Source organism: Passer montanus, unplaced genomic scaffold, assembly GCF_014805655.1.
Source record: "Passer montanus isolate IOZ18808 unplaced genomic scaffold, ASM1480565v1 scaffold38, whole genome shotgun sequence".
In the NCBI taxonomy this organism is placed as follows: Eukaryota; Metazoa; Chordata; class Aves; order Passeriformes; family Passeridae; genus Passer; species Passer montanus.
In genome coordinates, this window is record NW_024368596.1 from 1,118,358 (window position 1) to 1,137,419 (window position 19,062).

Consider the following 19,062-nt stretch of genomic DNA (forward strand, 5'->3'; position numbering starts at 1 on the left):
CAGCCCAGGATGGCAGGGACATGAATCCTCAATTTGGGGCTAAGCCTTGTGGTGTGTCATTTTTCAGCTGGTTGTTTTATCTCTCTGTGCTCTGGGAAGGGTATCTTGACACAGACAGTTTGCAGAGCCATTTCAGCTGTTCAGACAGCTCAGCCACAATATGTTGCCTCAAATTGTTCTGTCAAGCACATGCATCAGCTGTATTTGCTTGCCTTGAAGCTGTGAAAACCAGAGACCCTCCTGAGAAAATTTAGCTTCTACATAGAAATAAAGAGGTTGACAATGCTCTCAAATGTACAAATGCCACACAAGGCAGTGAGCTGCAAACCTGCCATGGCCTGTGAAGCTCTTTAAATTTCAGATTAAATCATTAGCTGCTGCAGTCCCAAAGCCTTGACATGGAGAAGCTGCAGCCAGAAGGGCTGTGTTGTCCTTCCAAGATGCCTGCAGTGGCTCAGGGGTGGCTGCTGAGATCCATGGGGGCTCAGGGGTGCAGGAGCTGCTGCCAGAGAGGCAGGGACACACAGCAGGGCATGGTCAGACCCGTTTGGGCTGATGGGACCTTCCAGTGGGTGCTCAGTGGCACGAGCATGGGGGAGGGCAGTGGCAGGGGCTGGCACATGCCATGGGGGACCCAGATCTGGTCAGAGGAGCAGCAGTGGGCTGTGGGCACGAGACACAAGGTGAGGTTACCCCTCGGTCACACCAGAGATGAATGATGGAGCAAAGCTGTGACACATCTCTGCTTCGCAGGACAGAAAGAACAAGACTCCTCTTCCTTATGGTGACAGAGACATTATCCCTTCTGTTTCATTTTCATGCACTAAGTACCAAATTCTGGCGGCACGATGCTGCACCTGCTTTCCATGTCCTCTGCATCCAAGCACAGATGCTGACACCCAGTGGCCATGGGATTTCTAGCACCTGTACAAGATGGAAAATTTCGGCAGAGATGCCTCAGCAGGTGAGATACAACACCCAGCTTTTCATTTCCTCGAGTGCAGGAGGAGTGAAGAGTTCCTGAGAGATCACAGAATGGGCAAGTCTGGGAGGGAACACTGGAGCTCATCTTGTTGAAACCCCTCTCAAGCAGGGTCCCCAAGTGCTCTTTGGTCAGGATTGTGTCCAGACAGCTTTTGAATATCTCCAGAGGAGACCACAACCTCTCTGGACAGCCCGTTCCAGTGCTCTGTGTCCCTTGCAGTAAAAAAGTTCCTCCTCATGTTCAGGTGGAAATTCCTGTGTTCCTTTTCAGCCTTGCTTTGTGTCAAGTTACAGTGGTTGAAACACTTGTACTGAGAGGCCACTCAAAAAAATTTTAAAATATGAGGATGGATATGAGGAAATGGAATGTAAGCTCATTTTCAAATTCTCTTGCTGGCAGCTTGAAAATATATGTCAGTGAGAGAAGAATGGTGAGTTTTGAATTCAAAGACCTTGGTGTTCCTCTTTCCTGTTTTGCTACTTCCCAAAAGCAGCTGAATATGACAGACTAAAAGGGTTTTGCATTTCCCTGCAGCATGCACAGGAGTGTACTTTTGTATGTGTGACAAGTATTGACATTCTCTAGGGAGAAAAAAGCTGTGTAGGAAAAGTTGGGTTTATTCTTCAACAAATGGCTCTAAGGCTTTATCAGTCAAAGACAGAAAGAAGACTCTAAACTCATGGGTATGCAAAGACAAAGACATGTCTCACCAAACATGTGGAGCTTAGTTGGTAAAAATACGTGGAACCCAGACATGAGCTGGGAACAATAAGAGCAGAGCATGCTAAAGAAGGGATTTTAAAAGTGCTTTACTAAAAATACTAATTATGAACTACAGCAAATGAATTAAAACACTCTCATGAGACAACTGTGTGAAAGAAATACTTTGGTGTCATTCCATAAACACAGAATAAAAAACCACTGCTGAAATTCCAGCGAGGTTCAGGATGTTAGGAAGGCAAGTGCTGTCTATTAGGGCTGGATTTTGCAAATGCTGCAGACGTGACATTGTGAGAAAGCAGGAGGGAGGTGTTTTGCTGCTGCTGCTGCAGTGAGGACCCTCTGCAGGGATGAGTTTGGGGAGCAGGGAGCCCTGCACTGGGGCCAAGCCCAGCTTTCCTCACCTAAATGCTCCTGTGAATCTGCAGCATACAGATACCATAAGTAGATGTACTTAATTTATCACTCTGTTACTAGGCAGGTTTCTAGGCAGGCTTCAGCCTAACTTTTATATTTTGTGGTTACTGAAATAGCTCTGATCTTTTTTGGGGTGAGTTCTAGCTGTGGAGGTACAACAGCCTTTCATTTGCTCTCTCTTACTTGCACCCATGCACTTTAATTCTTCTTCTCTTCTTGCCTTTTTTTGGGGTAAAATTAAACTAGAGGCTTTAGCCCAGTTTAAACCCATCCGGTTGGGGCTGCTGCAGTATTTGTCCCAATCCAAATGCCTTGCCCAGCATTCCCACCTGGTAAAGTAGGTGAGATTGCACCAGATGTACCCAGGACAGCAGGCTGGGCTTGGCTGCCTGCCCTACTTTTTCCCTTGGGGACATTCACAATGCACTCGCTTGTTTTTAGTAGACATTTTAACTGTTTAAGAGTCTGGCAGAACATCAGAGGCCTGATGGCAGTTCTGAAAATCCACACCCAGTGCATGCTCACAGGTATTTTTCAAAGTAAAGCCGTCCTGTGGTGGCTGCCCAGGAGACAGTAGAGACCCAGGTTGTGTCTCAGCAGAATTACAGCAACCATGAAACTTCATTTCTGCTTCAGTCTCTGCATTGACCTTTTTTTTTTTCCTGCTTCTTTCCTCCTTAGGTTGCTCCCCAAATTACACTGGGCTGTTGCCCATTTAGTAGTGGAAGCAGCTGATAGTGAATGAATAATTTTGCAGTTGGATGTGTAAGACAGCACTTGCTGTGTTGTTTTGTTTCTGATTGGATTAGTATGGCTCTTTACATAGCTGATAGACACAAACTTGATTTTCTGTCTGAGCTTCCACTGCTCATTAGAAATTCCCAGTTTGAATAAATGCTCCTTCAAGAAAATACATTTTCAGGGTCGTTCTGATGAAATGAAACCACACTAAACCCCAGTGTTTGTCTTGGTTATTTCTTCAAGCAAAAAAACCCAGAATGGGCTTGGAAAAGGGTATCTCGTCCAGTGATGCTTTTTAAATCTTTTTTTTTTCTATCATCATCATAGGGAATGATTCCTAAAAAATCAGTCAGCAATTTCATCACCTGACTATATGGTGTTGAGAAACATCAGGTGTGCTTCATTGAATTCTGATGTCAATGTCCAATTCCTAGAGAAATTCCAATGTCATATTTGCTGGAGTGACCCTCACTTCTTCTCTGAATCATCTGTCCCCTGCAGTAGCTGTGGTCATGCCTCTTTAGAGTAAAAGTTTATCTCAAGGCCTCTGCACCGCAGCTTTTCAACAGATGAGGCATATCAGCTGATGAAATGAATATCTCAGATATCTCCTGCTCAGCATTCAGATGCTCTCAGCAGGCTGAGTGTGTGGGAACAGGGAAGACCTGGTGAGAGCAAGGTGCACAGGGGCTGGATGCAGGAGTGTGCACACGTGTAGCATTGTGTGTGAGCTGCTGCCCTTCAGTGTGTGTGTCCTGCTGACAGATTTCTGGAGTCCTCACAAAAGAAAAAACCCAAACAAGCCCACAGAACAACCTGTTGTCTTTATTTATGGCAGTTTCCACTGCCTCTTTTTCTCCCTTGTCCTATTCTCAGAAACACCTTGCTTCAGAGTCAGGTTAGATCTCTTCCAGTTTTCCTGCAGTCACTTTAAGCCCCTCCAGTTTTCCTGGGCCGTTAAGGACTGGAATTGCAACAGCTGCCTTCACAAGTGGCAGCAGGCAGGGAAGACCCACCTGGACTGCAGGAAGCTCAGGGCTCCTGGGCTGTCCTTGGGGTGGTTCCATGAGCAGCCCACCAAACAGGAGCAGTACAGCAGACACAGGCAGTTAGAATCCCACAGGTGTGTGCAATGGCTTTCCTGCTGGGGATCTGAAAGGAACACAGGCTGTTATTCCCAACACTGAGAGAGCTGAGGCCATGCTCCAGCATCCCTGTCAGGCATTGCCCCATCCCAGTGGCAATACAGGAAGCATTTGCTTTCCACAGATTTCTCACTAGTATCTACAAGTTTGAATTTCACAAACCAAAACATTTGGAAGGCAGATGCACAGCAAAGATGGAGGAGTGTGAGTTTGGCACTGCAAACAGGTGTCAGTTCATCTCTGGGGACCACAGAAGGGTATTTCTAGAGCCAGTTCTCTCTTGTGAGTGATGCCTTAAAAGGCTTATTGGAAAAGCTTCCTGCTTGCTTATGCTACATAGCCATCAGGAAAATAAAATAGTACTGGGGCATCAGTTCTCTCTGACTTGAAGAAATTATCATCAGTAAAACCAGACAAATTCATCCACTCATCTGCTTTCCCCTCGTGCCATCACTGACATGAATGTAAACAGCTGGGATGTGAGTGCCAAAAGAATGAGGATTTAGCCCATTAAAATGGCACTGCTATAACACAGCTAGGACAAATCTCTGCTCTTGAGTGGTTTGGGGCATGATAATAGCTTTATTTATGCTGCTGTGCATGCAAGTAACTGCTGCATTTAACAAATTTAACAGAAGCTCTTATGAGCAGTATTTGAGTCTCTGCAGTGAGTTTATGGGTTGCTGTAGGGGCATTTCATATCAGAAACAGACACACTCAGGAAGGTTGTTTACTGAAAATGAACTCTTGTTTGGTGTCCAATCTTAGATCATCTATTAAGGTTTGGCCCTTAGATATTTAATGTGATGTTTTGGTTTCAACTGTACTTATAACTAGTTACAGACACCAACAAAAGAAGCACATTGCTTGGACAGGCATCCTTGGTGCTTACCTTTTCTTGCACTGGCCAATCAACATAAATATTATGAGGCTAATTGACAAACTCAGGATGACTGGAATGAGAATAAATAGCTGCTTGTCCTCTTTTCTGGGCACTGCAAAGATAAATGGCAGGAAATAAGATGTTAGAATGGATAAATTACCTCCTACAAGCTTGGACTCAGACACAAACTCACTTTGCCCATGTTATCCTACATGGTTTATTTGTTTGTTTGTTTGTTTGTTTGTTACAGGTACGTGTTACTGGGTGGGGTCACATCCTCCTTCAGGGTATTATATCTCTGGCACATTGATGCAGTCAATGCTAGGTGCCTCTCCCCTGCCTTCTGCACCTTGCAGCAGAGCCAGTGCACACGAGGACAGCCCAAGAGAGCTCACAGGGTTCAGAGGAGCTGATCTGTGGTGCAGGATGGCCAGGAGGATGCCCTGTGCAGAGACTGTAAGTACCCCGTGCCCTCTCCTGCTCAGCAGCCACTCCTCCACCCCAGCTGTCCCCCTGCAGCAGGGAAAGGTGCTGCTGCAGAAGCATTAATATTTTGGGCTCGCCTGCTAAGTGCACTGGAGATGAAAAGCTGCAGGAATGGCTGTGCTGCAGCAGGTTGAAGGTGGAACTAAGCCAGCAGCCCACCTCCAGAGCTGGACACCAGCAGATCCCCTGGGCAGCCATCAGCACTTGCACCCAAACAGGTTTTATAAATCATATAAAAGAAAAACCACTTATTTTAGTTCCATACCAGAGAAACAATCCTGCGTCCATTCACTCCAAAAGCCCTGGTCAGCACAAAAAATGTTTGTTCTCCCCCTGACACGAACACATGAAACGTGGCTTTGATTTGCTCTGGAAATTGTTACAGCAGTTTCCATTTGGGTCGAAACAGACTGAGAAACAAAACAGAAAGAAATATCAAGGAACAATGTGTCACCACCTGGATCTGTCTGGTGTGGCGTGATGTTCCTGCACGTTATCCAGGCTCTGTGAACCTCTGAATTATCTTTTGGCAGTTTTAAATGATTTCACAATAGTTTGTACAAGCTAATGCAAATAACATGACTATGAAGACAAATCTACTGAAAATACTTTCTGGAGGTGTCATCATGTATATTGCCATTTATGTCTGTTAATTTATGGAATCTTTCTTTTAATTACCCAAGTAGACTCAGGAGTGGAATATGGCAATTAAAAAAGAGATGTCCCCGATGATTAATTGATGATTAATTATCCCTTTTCGATTTTGCCTCCAAACTGCACCTGGATTACATACAAGGAAAAAGCACCGTGCATAAAAGACATGTTCTGTGCCAGGCCACTCCTTTTGAGAGATTAGAATTATAGTTTCATTGGTCCAAGTTATGCCACCCCATTCAGGGGAGCAAACCGCGGCGACCTTTAAATTTCCTCGATGGCAGTTTTCTGAGATAGCAGGCAGGAGGAAACGCTCTCTTGGAGCCTCCTGCTGGGCTCTGTCCCTGCTCCAGCAGAGCTGCAGCTGCAGGTCAGGGGGTTAAGGAGGAGCGTGTGCGGTGCAGCAGCGCTCACGATCCCGCGGGGTAATCCCCACCCTGCCGCAGCCTGTGCCCCACCGCCGGCTCGGCCAGGCTCCCCGACCCCTCCCCGTCCCCGGACACCGCGGGTGCTGTCCCTACCGCCCAGGCAGCCGCGGCTTGCCCCGCATCTTCCGCCACCTGCACCTCGTACTCCAGGCAGTGCGGCGGCACCCGCCCGCCCGGGGGGCTCCAGGCGGCCAGCAGCTCCTGGGCTGCCGACACGGAAAGCACCAGCTGCTCCGGGGCCGAGGGCTGCGCTGGGGGAAGAGAGACAGGGACAAGGTCAGCAGCGCGCTCGGACAGCTCCTGGCGGAAAGGCTGCGGTTCATCGCCGCCAGCCGCTGCGCCTGTCCCCGCCGATGGGATTTGTGAGCGCTCCTGGCTCTCGGCCACCATGCTGCAGGATGTCACCGAGAGTGGAGGGTGTGTTGTTTATTTTAACTTGACACACAGGCTGGCCGGGGTCCTTGTTCTGGGCTGGGTGCAGGGGTTTGGAAGCGCGGGGTGTGAGCGCGGCCGTTCCCCGCGCTGCCGGGGCAGCCTGGCCCTGCAGGGACAATGCTCTGCATCCAGAAAAGGCTCTGGTTCATGTCCCATACCCACCCTGCACACTCTGCATCCACAAAACGCTCTGGATCGTGTCCCATACCCACCCTGCACACTCTGCATCCACAAAAGGCTCTGGTTCATGTCCCATACCAACCCTGGACACTCTGCATCCAGAAAAGGCTCTGGTTCATGTCCCATACCCAACCTGCACGCTCTGCATACAGGAAAGGCTCTGATTCGTGTCCCATACCCCGAGCCACATGCGAGGCACGTGGCAGCACTAATTGAATTCAGAAATGCTGCTCGTTAGCCCAGCGGCTCAGCTGGACGATTGGCTATTTGTCCTTCTGGCATGTAGGCAAATGCTCCAGCACAGTGAGTGCATTTAATTAATATACACCATAATAAACACTAAGTACATGTAATGTTTGCACATCATGCCGTGCTCTGCTCCCTTTCTCTCCTGTCTCCCGTGGGTTTGAAATCCATCTCTGGCAGACCCCATGACACCTTGCACTCAGCTCACCCCACACCTTAGCTTGGTTTGAACAGCAAAGCCCAAAGATCTCTCCTGTGCTTGCAAGGAGTGCAGCAGTGGTTTAAATTCCAGCAGGAGTAAATGAAGATATCTCTGTGACCGTGCTGCTGCAGCCAAAAACCCCATAGCTGCTCTGCCACATGCCCAGCAGGCATTTATGTCCTGAGTTGTCCAGCTGCCAAATGCAGCACTTGGAGGCACCCACCGACCTCCAGGGCTGTGCTGGGTGGTGTTGCTTGCCTCCAAACACTCCTGGAAACTGAAGTCCTGCTTGGCACATGGCACAGCCCCTTCCCTGGGGGAAAGGCACACGTCCCAAGCACCCAGCTACAAAAGCACACATTGAATGGAGTCCCCTAAGGCAGGAAGCGGGCCTGGGGTGTGTGGTGGCACGAGGGTCCCCAGAGGCTTCCCTGCCATCCTTACCGAGGTTGTGGAGGCGCAGGGTGGTGTAGAGTGGCCGCAGCAGAGTGGCTGCTGCTGAGCCATTGACACAAATGTTGAGATCCCTGTACTCTGCCTGGCTGAGGTTGTGCAGCACGCAGCCGAGGTTCACGCCGTGCTCCTGGATGTAGTGATCACACTGCAGCGCCTGCTCCAGCCCCTCGTACCTGGCAGCGGGCAGGGAAACAGAAAAAAGAACCAAAGCAAATTACTGCTTAGTAGGATGGGTTTTTTTAGATTGGACCTAAGTTTCAAGTGCTGCTCATATCCCAGCCTTTGTCCAAAGAACAGTGCTGTGGGTCAGTCACCTGGACTCCTGCTATGGCAAAAGTGTGGAGAAGAGAAAAAACCCAAATTAACATGCACAGACAGCTTTTCAGGTCAGTTTTTAGGCTATGCCAGGCTCTCCCCAAGCCCATTCCTGGAGCACAACAGGTGCCACTGTGTTACTGGAGCTGGGGAAGGATCTGGCCTCTATTCATAGAGACAGTCCTGCTCCTCTAGGGCCCTTCCTGCATCATCATCCACAGACCCTGGAGTTGCAGAAAAGTCCCCTCCCAAACCAAAATGAAGTGGTTTTAGGCAGGAGATGTGTGCCATGAACGTCGTGAGTGCTGCTGAGCTGCTGTGGCTTACAGCAGGTGGTTCCCATGGCGCTCCCTGGGCACATGGAAACTCAGGGTTTGCCAGGAAGGGGTTTGCTGTTTGTTATTTAATGTGCAGCCACAACCCTGTCCCTTCTGCCTTTGGGGGCCACTCCCCAAAGCTGAGCTGCTGGCTGCATCCTGGAAATACTGACTGGTGTCTCATATTGCCTTTTAAGATTCCTGCTGTTTTATGCCCTCATGATAGGGCTGAATTTGGCCCCTGTACTCCAGACCTAATGAAAGTTTCCTTGCACAGCTCATTATGTTTGGGGGAAAAACTTCATGTTCTAGTACTATAAAAATTTGCTCACAGGGATCAAAGGATGCCGTGGTGTCCACCCAATCTTGTGATAAAATGGGACCCAGATCCAAATGCCTGGTTTTATTGAAGGCAATTGAATCAAGGTTGGGTTTTTTAGTGTTTGTTTTCCTTTTAGGCATGAATCATGCATTTCCATGGTTTCCTTTAAGCAGATCTTTGCAGTTAGCAAGATGGTTTTGAATTGGTGCTTCTCCTTTGAAGACTATTTCCAAGAACTACATGGAATCTCTTTAAAATGCTTTTCTCCACATAGCCCAGTGGCACAAAACCCAGCCTAAGTCATCCTTTCCGTAATATCATAGGAGCTGAAGCACAAACACAGCATTTTTTTTTTGTCCAAACCACTAATTCTAGCTGGTTTTCTTGCAGAACAGAATTTAGGCACCAGTTTAAAAGAAACAGCTGAGAGTTATGTATTATTATTATTATTATTACCTTGTGGCAGCATGTTTGCTTGTATGGGATGTGCTGAGGCTATGAAAATATGTTTGAACACTAAAACTCTAAGTTGCTGAGAAGCTCCACTCTGTGTCTAGGGTTCACTGAGCTTGGTAGCCTTGTGCTAAATCCTGTCCAATTGAGATATATGCACTGTGATCATGGGAAATGTGCAGCCAGAGCTATCCAGGTGTGTTTAGCAAAGTGAAAACACAAGTCTTTATGGTGGACAACAAGCAGAAAACACCTCCTGGGGATGAATAAAAGGAAAGGAGGAAGTGAGAAGATATTTCCTGGCAAAGATCAGCATGGGCCTGATTTCAAGAAAGTAAGAAAGGATTTGGTGTTTTCTTGCCAGAAGCTGTGTATTGCTTAGGACATTATTTTGGCTCATTCTGGGTGAACTGGGCAATAGCACTGCCAGCTGTAAAAGCATATTTACTGTGGCATTTTTGTACTCTGAGTGGTTCACTTGATTGCTGTCTGGATGTTTTCCTGTTTTGCTGTTACATACCAATAATATAGCCCATAATGTACACCACGAGGTGTGAGGAGACCTGGCTGCCAGGTGCACTTCAGGTATTCCCAGTCATGATAGATGCAGTTGAAATTCTGGACCTCTGATTCAAGTTTTCCTGTCAAATGAGAAGGAAATAACCACTGTTCAGCAGTGTATCAGTCAGATGCAGCAAAACCACAGTTTTATGCCTTTGAACAACTGTGTGCTGCAGTTGAAAGATAAAAAATGGAAAGAAAAGAAAGGAAAAAAGAAAAGTCAGCCAGTCAGAATTATTAGTTTTACTGCCAAGTGCTTTGTTTCTCATAAAAGCCAGTCCACCTCAGAGTAGAAAGATGCTTAAATGACCTTTTCATTCAGCAGTGGAGCTCTTGCAGGGCAGCTGAGCAGAGCTTGGGCACAGGCAGAGGGAAAGAAGCCCCAGGTATCCAGTAACCACCACCACAGCCTTTGGCAGCAGAGCTACTCTAGTGTCTTAAACAGCAGCAAGCCCTGCAATAATTTATCCATCCAGGAACCCTCAAGCCAGCACTGGCTCATGCAACAGGCTCAAGCAAAGCACCCAACTGCAGCACGTACCACAAGCTGGTCCTAACCTTGTGGTGGGATCTGAAATGTTGCATAAATCCAGTCACTCTGCACCTCCACATCACCTGTACACTGTCCTCTGAGCAGTGTCTGCAGCCTCACTTCAGCAGTCCTGCTCAGGTCAAATCCAACTCTGAGTTTTAGCTTCCTAGTAAAAATAACCTGGTTGAAAGACAGACTTTTTAAGCACCTCTTCTGTCACTAAGTGGGCTGCAGAATTAGGTACCCTTGCTCTTGCTCCAGCTGCAAATAGTCTCATTTGTGTGCTTTACTGTCTCTGTATATTTCTGTCCTGCCTCACTTGCCCAGTGCTCCTCCAGCACTAATCCATGCCTGCTGTGCCCAGCCTTGCTGGCTGTGAGTCCCTTCACCCCACAGGACCCAGCCAGGACAGGGCAGAGCAGGCTGATTAATGGGACCCCAAGCAGCAAGAAGCACTGCAGAGGAGGATACCACCACAAATCCACATCAAAGGCATTTTTTTTAATGGTATGAAATAATCAGAAACAGAAAGAACAATGAGTATTGTAAGGCTGATTCCTGTGGGAAGCACAAGCAGCCCCTCAAAGGGTGAACCAACAGCCAGGCAGTGCAGCCCAGCCTCAACCACCACTGTGTACCAGCTGGCTTGGCCTTTGTGGGACTTTTTGAGCACCCCCTTTGAAGGTTTCTTTTTTTTTTTTTTTTTTTTTTTTTTTTTTTTTTTTAAACTGCATATGGTTTTCTTGTAAATTGCAGTTAAAATCATCCTGGAGGGCTCTGCACAGATGCACACTGCTGCACAGCTGGGAGCATGGGGTGCATCATGACCTGCATCAGGTCCAGGAGCCCCTTCCATGCCCTTGCAACTGCAACCCATAGCTGAAACAGGATTTTCCCCTCTGCAGGCTCCTGTGGGGTGGCTGGGCCTAACCCCATATCTGTGGGGGCTGAGCACAGCCTGGCAGCCTTGGCTTTGCTGCCCCAGGCAGGTGAAGCAGTGACCTGCTCCAGCAAGGAGCTGGGCTCCAGCACTGCCAGCCTGACTGAGTGCTCCTTCTCTCTCCTGGCTAAGCCCTCTATCTCTCCTGCTTTAGGATTGTGCAAAAAATCCCTTTTTCTTTCAGGATTTCAATCTGTATTTTAGGTTGTTGGGGGAGATCCTCAGCATATATTTCATGTGTTCCTCAGTACCTTGTGCCAACCAAAGAGCCCCCCACTGCTGGGTTTCTCCTCTCCCCATTCCATTTACCTTCCTAACCCTTCAGCAGCTTTCATCTTCTAAGCACTCACAAAATATATTCCAACAACCCTTCCTGTGCTGTGCCTGCTTCTGCCCTGCTACACGTCAATGAGAGATGACTGACAATTTTGTCAAAGAGCTGAGTTAGAGTCAACCACATCTAAAAGATAAAGTAAATGGTAATTAGAAACACAGTTATGTGTACAGGGAATTTTAGAGCATTAGGATAATTAATGATATTTAACTTTTATTTGTTCACCGCTCTGCATCCCTAAGGATCTGTTGTTTCAGTTCAAGCCCCATAAAGATGCTTTAGAAAATTGTAAATATTTTTTCCTTTTACAATGAGGAATGTTATTATTCTGGGCATCAGCAAACACCCAGCCCTGTGACAGAAAGAACCCCTTCCCTGGCTGCTGCTGCAGTTACATTTCAAAGCACATTCCCATTCAAACCACTGAAACAGTCTGGTTTCTCATGGAAAACTGGAACAGCTTTGGTTCTACTCCTGCTTGAAGTGCAGACATAAATCTGTGCAGGAAGTAAGGGCAGAACAACAGCCTGGTTTGGGAGGATTATTGCTGTGCCTTACCTTCCAGTCTCTATCCCCAGTGCTGCGATATTCAAACTTGTATTTTACTGTGCACTCCTCCAAGGTCTGGGTGTGGGGCGGAGGCTTCCACTCCACATCCAGAGAGCCCAGGAGCCCGGGGTCGGTGATCCGAAGGTCCCGTGGGGGAGCAACTGCATTAAAAACAAAGCAGAGGGTGAAACAGAGAGTGAAAGTGGAGAAAACAAACCCAAGGCAGTCAGGCAACAGCCAGTGTGACACTTTGCTGTGAATTGTTGAAATGCAGCTGCTGGATGTGCAGGGCAGTGCTGCAGCCCTGGCTGTCCAACAAACACACACGAGCTCTGCCCCTGCCCACCCCCCAAAAAACAGTTTTTGCTGAGAAAGCACTCAAGGATCATTGAAAAGGACACAGAATGACACTTTTTCACACCCTTTTTCAAGATGTTTTAAGCAAAACTGCTGAACTGGGATGATCTTTCATGTCCTGTATTTGCTTACCTTCAACCCCTGGTATTTACCAACCTTCAGGACACTTATCTCTGCAAACATTGTGCTCAGCACATCCAACAACACAGATCAAAGCATGCTCTCAGGGGGATTTATATTCCTTTGCCATAATAGACACAAATAACCTATATTGCTTTAAATATTTCTTTCAAGTGTATTAAAGATTATTGTGAAGGAAAAAAAAACAGGGGAAAAAAGGGTAAAAAGCAGAGAATTAGAATAGTTCTTATTTTGGACATCTATCACCTATACAAAAATGTGCCTTTACAGTTGAGCTGACTTTTATAAACCTATTTCAAGGTGCTGATATGTGTCAATAAATAAGGAAGTATGGATGAATTCCATACTCAGACATGTCCTGAAGGTCCAGCTCTATATGGAGTTGTCATTCACATGACAAAAATCATTTGGCTGCTCAGTTTTATTAGCTGAAACAAAGCCAATTTTTGTCAACATCTAAGGTAATTTTTCTCCACTATCTAGAGGTGAGATTATCCATTTGGTTTTTACATATTCATTGCATGATACACTTCATTTCACAGGAATTTGGAGCCCATGTCCTGGCAGAGCCAGTCCAGAATTACCACCATTCTCCCTTTGAATCTGGCCTCCAGATCACTGACTTCTCTAACACCCTTTTCATGTCTTCATCAGGATTTACACCATTTTTTTTTCTTTTATTCTTTTAATAAATCCATTGTGAAAGCAGACCATAAGGATATTTTTCAGTGGAAGATGGTGATATAAATCCAGCTTCAATGTGCTCCCTGGAAAGTTTGCAGGGTACATTGCTGGAGGATTTGTTTCTTCTACAGGAATTTTCCCAAATAAAACACAATCCAGGCAGCAGTTTGAAAATCCCACTTTTCCCAGTATGTGAAGTTCCATGGGAGATTTTTTACTACATCAGATGGTGAAGTAGGAATGCATTTAGGATGATACTGGACCAAGCACTTGGGAGGCTCCTCCTGAGTGTATAAATGCTGTGCCTCACAGAAGTGCAAACAAGGAAGCAAAGAACTGCTAGCCTTTGTCATGATAAGCTGTCAAGAGAGGATTAGATTGGTCAGAACTGGAATTTCTGTCTGGATAAGAGAATGCTCTGAAATTTATTTATATCTTGAGCTTGAGCAAAACAGAAGTATTTTTTCAAAACAATTGTAATTGTAAACAGCAATTCTTGCAAAAAAAATTGACTGGATTTCAGAGGGAACAGAAAAGCTTCTCTTTGGGATGTTGCTTGCATTCTGGAGTTTCATTGTTTTTTAAATGTCAGCACTGCCTCTTGCAGTTTCTCATTTTCACAATAATACATTGGCAGTCTCACTCACATCCCCATCACTCACACAGAACACAGGACTAGAAACGCTCTATTTCACCACGCAGTCTGGAAGGAAAGCTGCTCCTGGATGTTTCTTGGAAAAAACCAAACAAACAGCTTCTCCCCCTGAGAATGTCTGTGGTGGTGAGTAGGTAATGCTGAGCTGGCTGTGAGGCAGCCACAGCCCTCACTGCCACCCTCCTGGCTGGGCACGCTGCCACCAGCATCGCTGCTCTGGTGACTGTTGGAACCCAGGGCACAGGGAATGCTCCTCTGGCTCTCCTGAGAAGTGTGACCCCCAGGAGAACACTGCTTTTAATCTTCATTCGTGGAGAAAGCTGCCAAGACTTTGGGATGGACTGGAATCTCCGAGCGTGTGAAATAGACAGTGGTATAGGTTATCACAGAGTGAAAAACTCAGAGTATTGGGGTTTCAGTTTGGAGGTGGATAGAAGACAAGATGGAGGATTTGGGGCATTGTCTGATCTCCTTCTTGCTCTTCATCTGCTCCATTTTCTGCAGTGTTGGTGGCACAGGGTGATTTGTTAGAAAGAGCCACAATGCAGATGTTGTGTGAACAGACAAATAATTAGTTATTGGTAGAAAGGTAGAAATAAAATATGTTCTAAGAGTTAATTGGACAAAATAGTTTTAAAAGACCTTGAACCTGTGTGTCTTGTGACTTTTTTGGAGCCTTTCTCTTTGTGTGCTAAGTCTGGAGTCTAGACAGTGTGCTGAACTGCTGATAAGAGAAAAATAAACAACAACCTGATGATGACAGAAAAAAACAAAAGTGCTGTGTACCTCTCAATCCTGGCACAGAACCTTTTAGGAATGTCCACGTCAGGGGAAACTCAGGGGGAGCTTTTCACAGGTGACAAACCCCTGCTTGTCGTCAGCTGCCCCTCACCACCTCTGTCCACACCACGCCCTCTGAGATGCAGGTTGGGTTTGCAATTTTCCACCTACTTTGCCAGTGGAAAACCAGCAGCCTGCCAGGTGTCCCCCCAAATGTCCCCCCTCTATGTCTGCCCTTCCCCGTGCTGCTCAGACAGGTGGAGGTGACACTCATGTTTTCTGGAGCCCATTTCAAAGGCAGCAGGCTTTGCTCAGAGTGGAAGCAGGGGGCGTGTCATAGACAGGTAAAAGAACTATAAAAGAAAAGCCTCATAAAATCATGCCTGTTCTGCTGGATTCATAGCTGGCCTGTCAGTTCTTCTAAGAGCAGTTTGTACTTTGCAAGATCCCAAGTGAAAACAATCTTGGTATGAAAAGTTTGTTAACATAACAACCTATGCTTGGGTGAAAAATAAGTACACCTGCACAAACATTAGATCTGTTCCATGAGAACCCACAAAAGAAGAATGTGAACACCCTGAACCTTAGCATGTACACACAAATCACCTTCTGACCAAAAAATGGAGTAAGAAAACTACCAGCCAATAGATGCTGCGCATGAGGTCTGTGAAAACTGTATAAAACAAGTTATGTGAACAAAATTTTGGCTTTTCCCACATGAAGAAAATGGAGCCTTGCCTGATTTATTCCAACAGGGGGTTGTGGCAGCTTTCTGTGCATGCTGGCTGGCAGGACAGGCAGTCTCTCAGTGGCCTCCTGGGCATGTTCTCACCTCTGCACCATGCACTGCTTCCATCAGGGAGGGCCACACCTGCTCAGCATCTCTCTGGGTGCAAATGCCAGCTGCCAAGAGAGCCTGCAGGTGCAGTGCAGCAAGGGCGGCTCGAGGGCTGGAAGCAAAGGGTGCTTGAAGTGCCATCGCATGAATGACAGCTTGCAGAGCATTATTCCCTCAGAAGCATTAATCTCCAAGTACAAATAAGCCTTGTGTTTCTTACACCCAGCACAGTCTGTCTGTCTGGGACGATGCTCAGGAGCATTTATAGCAGTGTTTCTATTTGATAACTCTCTATCAAACAAATATACTTGCTGTGCACCAAAAACTGCCTCTTCTCCTTTCAAATCCACTCACAAAACAGCCACCAAACACATGCCATATTTACAATGGATTACATGGTTATGAACCAGCACTCACAGAGCAATGCACACAGAGAGAAGAAAAGAGGAACAAACCCCCCAAAGGGCCCAAGTGAGCACCAAGCAGTGACACAAGAGCATGCTGAGCTTTACCTGTGCTGGGGGAGGAGGAGGAGGCCAGCACCCAGCCCCACAGCAGAGCCACGGCGAGCAGGGGAAGCCTCCAGGGAGCCATCTGGGCCAGGCTGCCAGTGGCAGGTCAGGAGAACAGTGCTGCAGCAGGGCTCTGAGGGGCTGTGGAGACACAGCAGAGGGGGAAGGCTTCAGCATTACCCTGGTATTCCCTCTGCAGGCTCAGCACTGACAATGAGCGTGGCTTTACTTGTTTACCAAGGCTGATTAATTATTTCCCAGAGGACTTCTCTTTGCAACTTTTGGTGATGGCCAAATGTGGCTTCATTTGAAATAGTTTTTGGCCAGCTAAGTACACTCTACAGAAGTGTGTCAGTACTTCAATCACCAGCCCTCTGTCTCATGCCTTCTGTGGAAAGTGATTCAACTCCCTGCCACAGGAAGAGCCTTGGACCAGTGATACTCATTTAAAAAATGAAAACAGAATGCCTGAGCCTTGTCTTATCTAGGCACATCTTATGCAACTATCCCCACCTTTTGCCTTTGCTGTTTCAGGACGTGGTAAGAATGGTAGGAATGTTTGTGAGAATTCTTAGTTGTCATGGCAATATTTGAAGGGGACAAATTTCTATACATGTGCAAGTCTGCTGGAGGGAAGATGGGGACTGAGAGGGAAAGGAGCAGAGTTTGCAGGGAGGGGGCTGCTCTTTCCTTCAGACTTCATGCTAAAGGTGGGTAGAAATTACTGCCTACAGACACCCCAGGTCAGCACGCTTCCCTATGCCAGAAAGCACATGGATTCTGACAGGGTTTTAATTTTTTTCATATAGATACAGGTCTAGGTATAAATTAGATAGAGATGAAGGATGAGAGAGAGATATAGATTAGATATAGATACAGATCTTGGTATATGAATAGGTCTAGATATAGATATTAATCTTCCTGGAACCTTGAGGCCACTGCTTGAGCTCAACTTGAGTAAGAAATTGGCAGCCTCAGTGTGAGCATGCAATTTATCACTGAGATCTATTCAGAAAACAAACTCACTTTATATTGCCTACACAAGCCTGGCTTAAGCAGGTGAAATCCCAGGTCAGACTCTGGCACAGCTGCTTCCTCTTCAGCAGCCACAGTTACTGTGCAGCAATGGGAAACTTGGGCTCTGCTGAACAACAGAACTTCAGGTCAGAGGGGTCTTTAGAAATCTGAGGACTGGAGCCAACACAAACCCTCCATCACTGGACGAAGTGGCTCAGGAGAGCCAAAGGAGGAGACAGGTTGTGCTGGCCAGGGTGTCTGTATGTGTTTAAAATTAACCAGAAATTCGAGCTGGCTGCACATAGCAGCAACTAAAAATACACAACAATTTTAACAAAAAATCTTCTATTTAAATTAATATCAAATCCCCCCAGTCCATCATATAATTGTAACTATTATATCACATAAATCCATCACATAAATATAGTTATTACATAAGTATTATTATTACAGCAATAGCAGTAATTTTTCTGTTTCACCGTGAAGCGAGAACATGTAGGCAGAAGAAATCAGAGGAATTACTTCTTTAACCTATCAAACACAGGATAAAACCAGTGTCAGTACCAACCTGTAGGCAGGGGGTCTGTGTTTCAGAAAGGTCCAAGGGAGCAGAGGCAAAGGAGAGCTGCCTTGCAGAGCTGGAGAAGCAGCAGCTCTAGCTCAGAGCTGATGAGCAGCAGCATCCAAGGACTGACTGTGCATGCTAGCACAGAAAGCTTCTTTTCCTTTCCAGTAAGGTGATTTGAATATATTCATATGATTTCAGAAGGCAGGTAAAAATAAACAAATGCTTTCATGGGGAGGTTTAAAATTGTCAGAGTGCTCTTACCTTGACCTCTAGCTGCGTGGGAACCCATCTATCTCTGGAGTGTGGGACTCCTCGGCAGTTCCATGGCTCAGAGCTTTGCATTTCACAGAAATCCTGTGGTTTTTAAAGACTCCTCTCTGTGCTCCCCAGGGATCAGATGTTGCATTGCAATGTGGTGGCTTTGGCCACACGGTCAGAGGCTTTACTAATGATCAGAGGGAACATTGCTGGGTTTTATGAGGTTCTGGTGCTAATTGTTGTTGTTACGTGCTCAAGTGGGTCAAAGGTATGTTTGAAATATTGAAGTGATTCATTAAGATGAAAACCAAATGACAGAATCAGTGCAGGCTGTCTGCTGGAGCTGGTGACAGACAGCTGTCCCCAGCAGCTGTGGCTGGAGCCCTGGCTCACTGCAGACCCAGGCACTGCCTGCACCCCTGTGGCTCCACCAGGAGGTCCCCAGGACCACCCCCAGTGGGACCCACCACAGAGCATTCCCAGAATCTCCCTGCCTCTGGAACCAATCCAGCCTCTCCTGGCTCCTGGGGCTCTGCAGGAAATGCAGAGAATTATCCCTCTCCTCACTCCTCTGCTCTAGCCAGGCATTCAGCCACGAGTTTGTGGAGCCTTGCCTGCCTCCATTTCCTTCACCCCTCCTCTCCTGCAAGCCCTCCCCAGCCTGGAGAACCTGCAAGGAGCAGGTGCTTCCACCACACCTGGTTTATTCCAGGTGAGAAATCTATTACCAAATACACCTTGCTGGAAAAGCATCTGGTGGTTCCTGCTGACCTACCAAGGATCATTCAAGGTCATGGCCAGTCACACATGAGTCAGCCACGGCCCTGCTGCCTCCTGTGAGCTGCAGGAATGTGACTGCAGCGAGTGCCCTCCAGGAGGGACAATGGGATGTTTTGGGAAGAGCAGAGCTGTGCTGTGCGTGCCCTGACAAGGCTGTGGCTCAGGCTGACT

At 46.9% G+C, this 19,062-nt stretch overlaps 1 protein-coding gene across 6 annotated transcripts; it reads right to left on the reverse strand.

Annotated features, from left to right (window-relative positions):
- Positions 1-3,668: 3,668 nt before the first annotated feature.
- IL13RA2 (interleukin 13 receptor subunit alpha 2) lies at positions 3,669-18,285 on the reverse strand. 6 transcript variants are annotated; one of them, XM_039717648.1, is made up of 11 exons: positions 18,115-18,285; positions 17,295-17,409; positions 16,269-16,409; positions 12,311-12,462; positions 10,505-10,658; positions 9,906-10,026; positions 7,967-8,151; positions 6,553-6,710; positions 5,643-5,787; positions 4,901-5,003; positions 3,669-4,015 (listed from the first exon to the last, which is right to left on the reverse strand). In XM_039717648.1, the coding sequence occupies exons 3-11, from the start codon at positions 16,348-16,350 to the stop codon at positions 3,973-3,975; spliced, it is 1,143 nt and encodes a 380-aa protein (XP_039573582.1). In that variant the 5' UTR covers positions 16,351-16,409; positions 17,295-17,409; positions 18,115-18,285; the 3' UTR covers positions 3,669-3,972. The 6 variants fall into 6 exon arrangements, with proteins under 6 accessions (XP_039573582.1, XP_039573583.1, XP_039573584.1 ...); XM_039717649.1 differs by having other exon boundaries at positions 17,295-17,412; XM_039717650.1 differs by lacking the exon at positions 18,115-18,285 and adding an exon at positions 17,854-17,981.
- Positions 18,286-19,062: the final 777 nt, after the last annotated feature.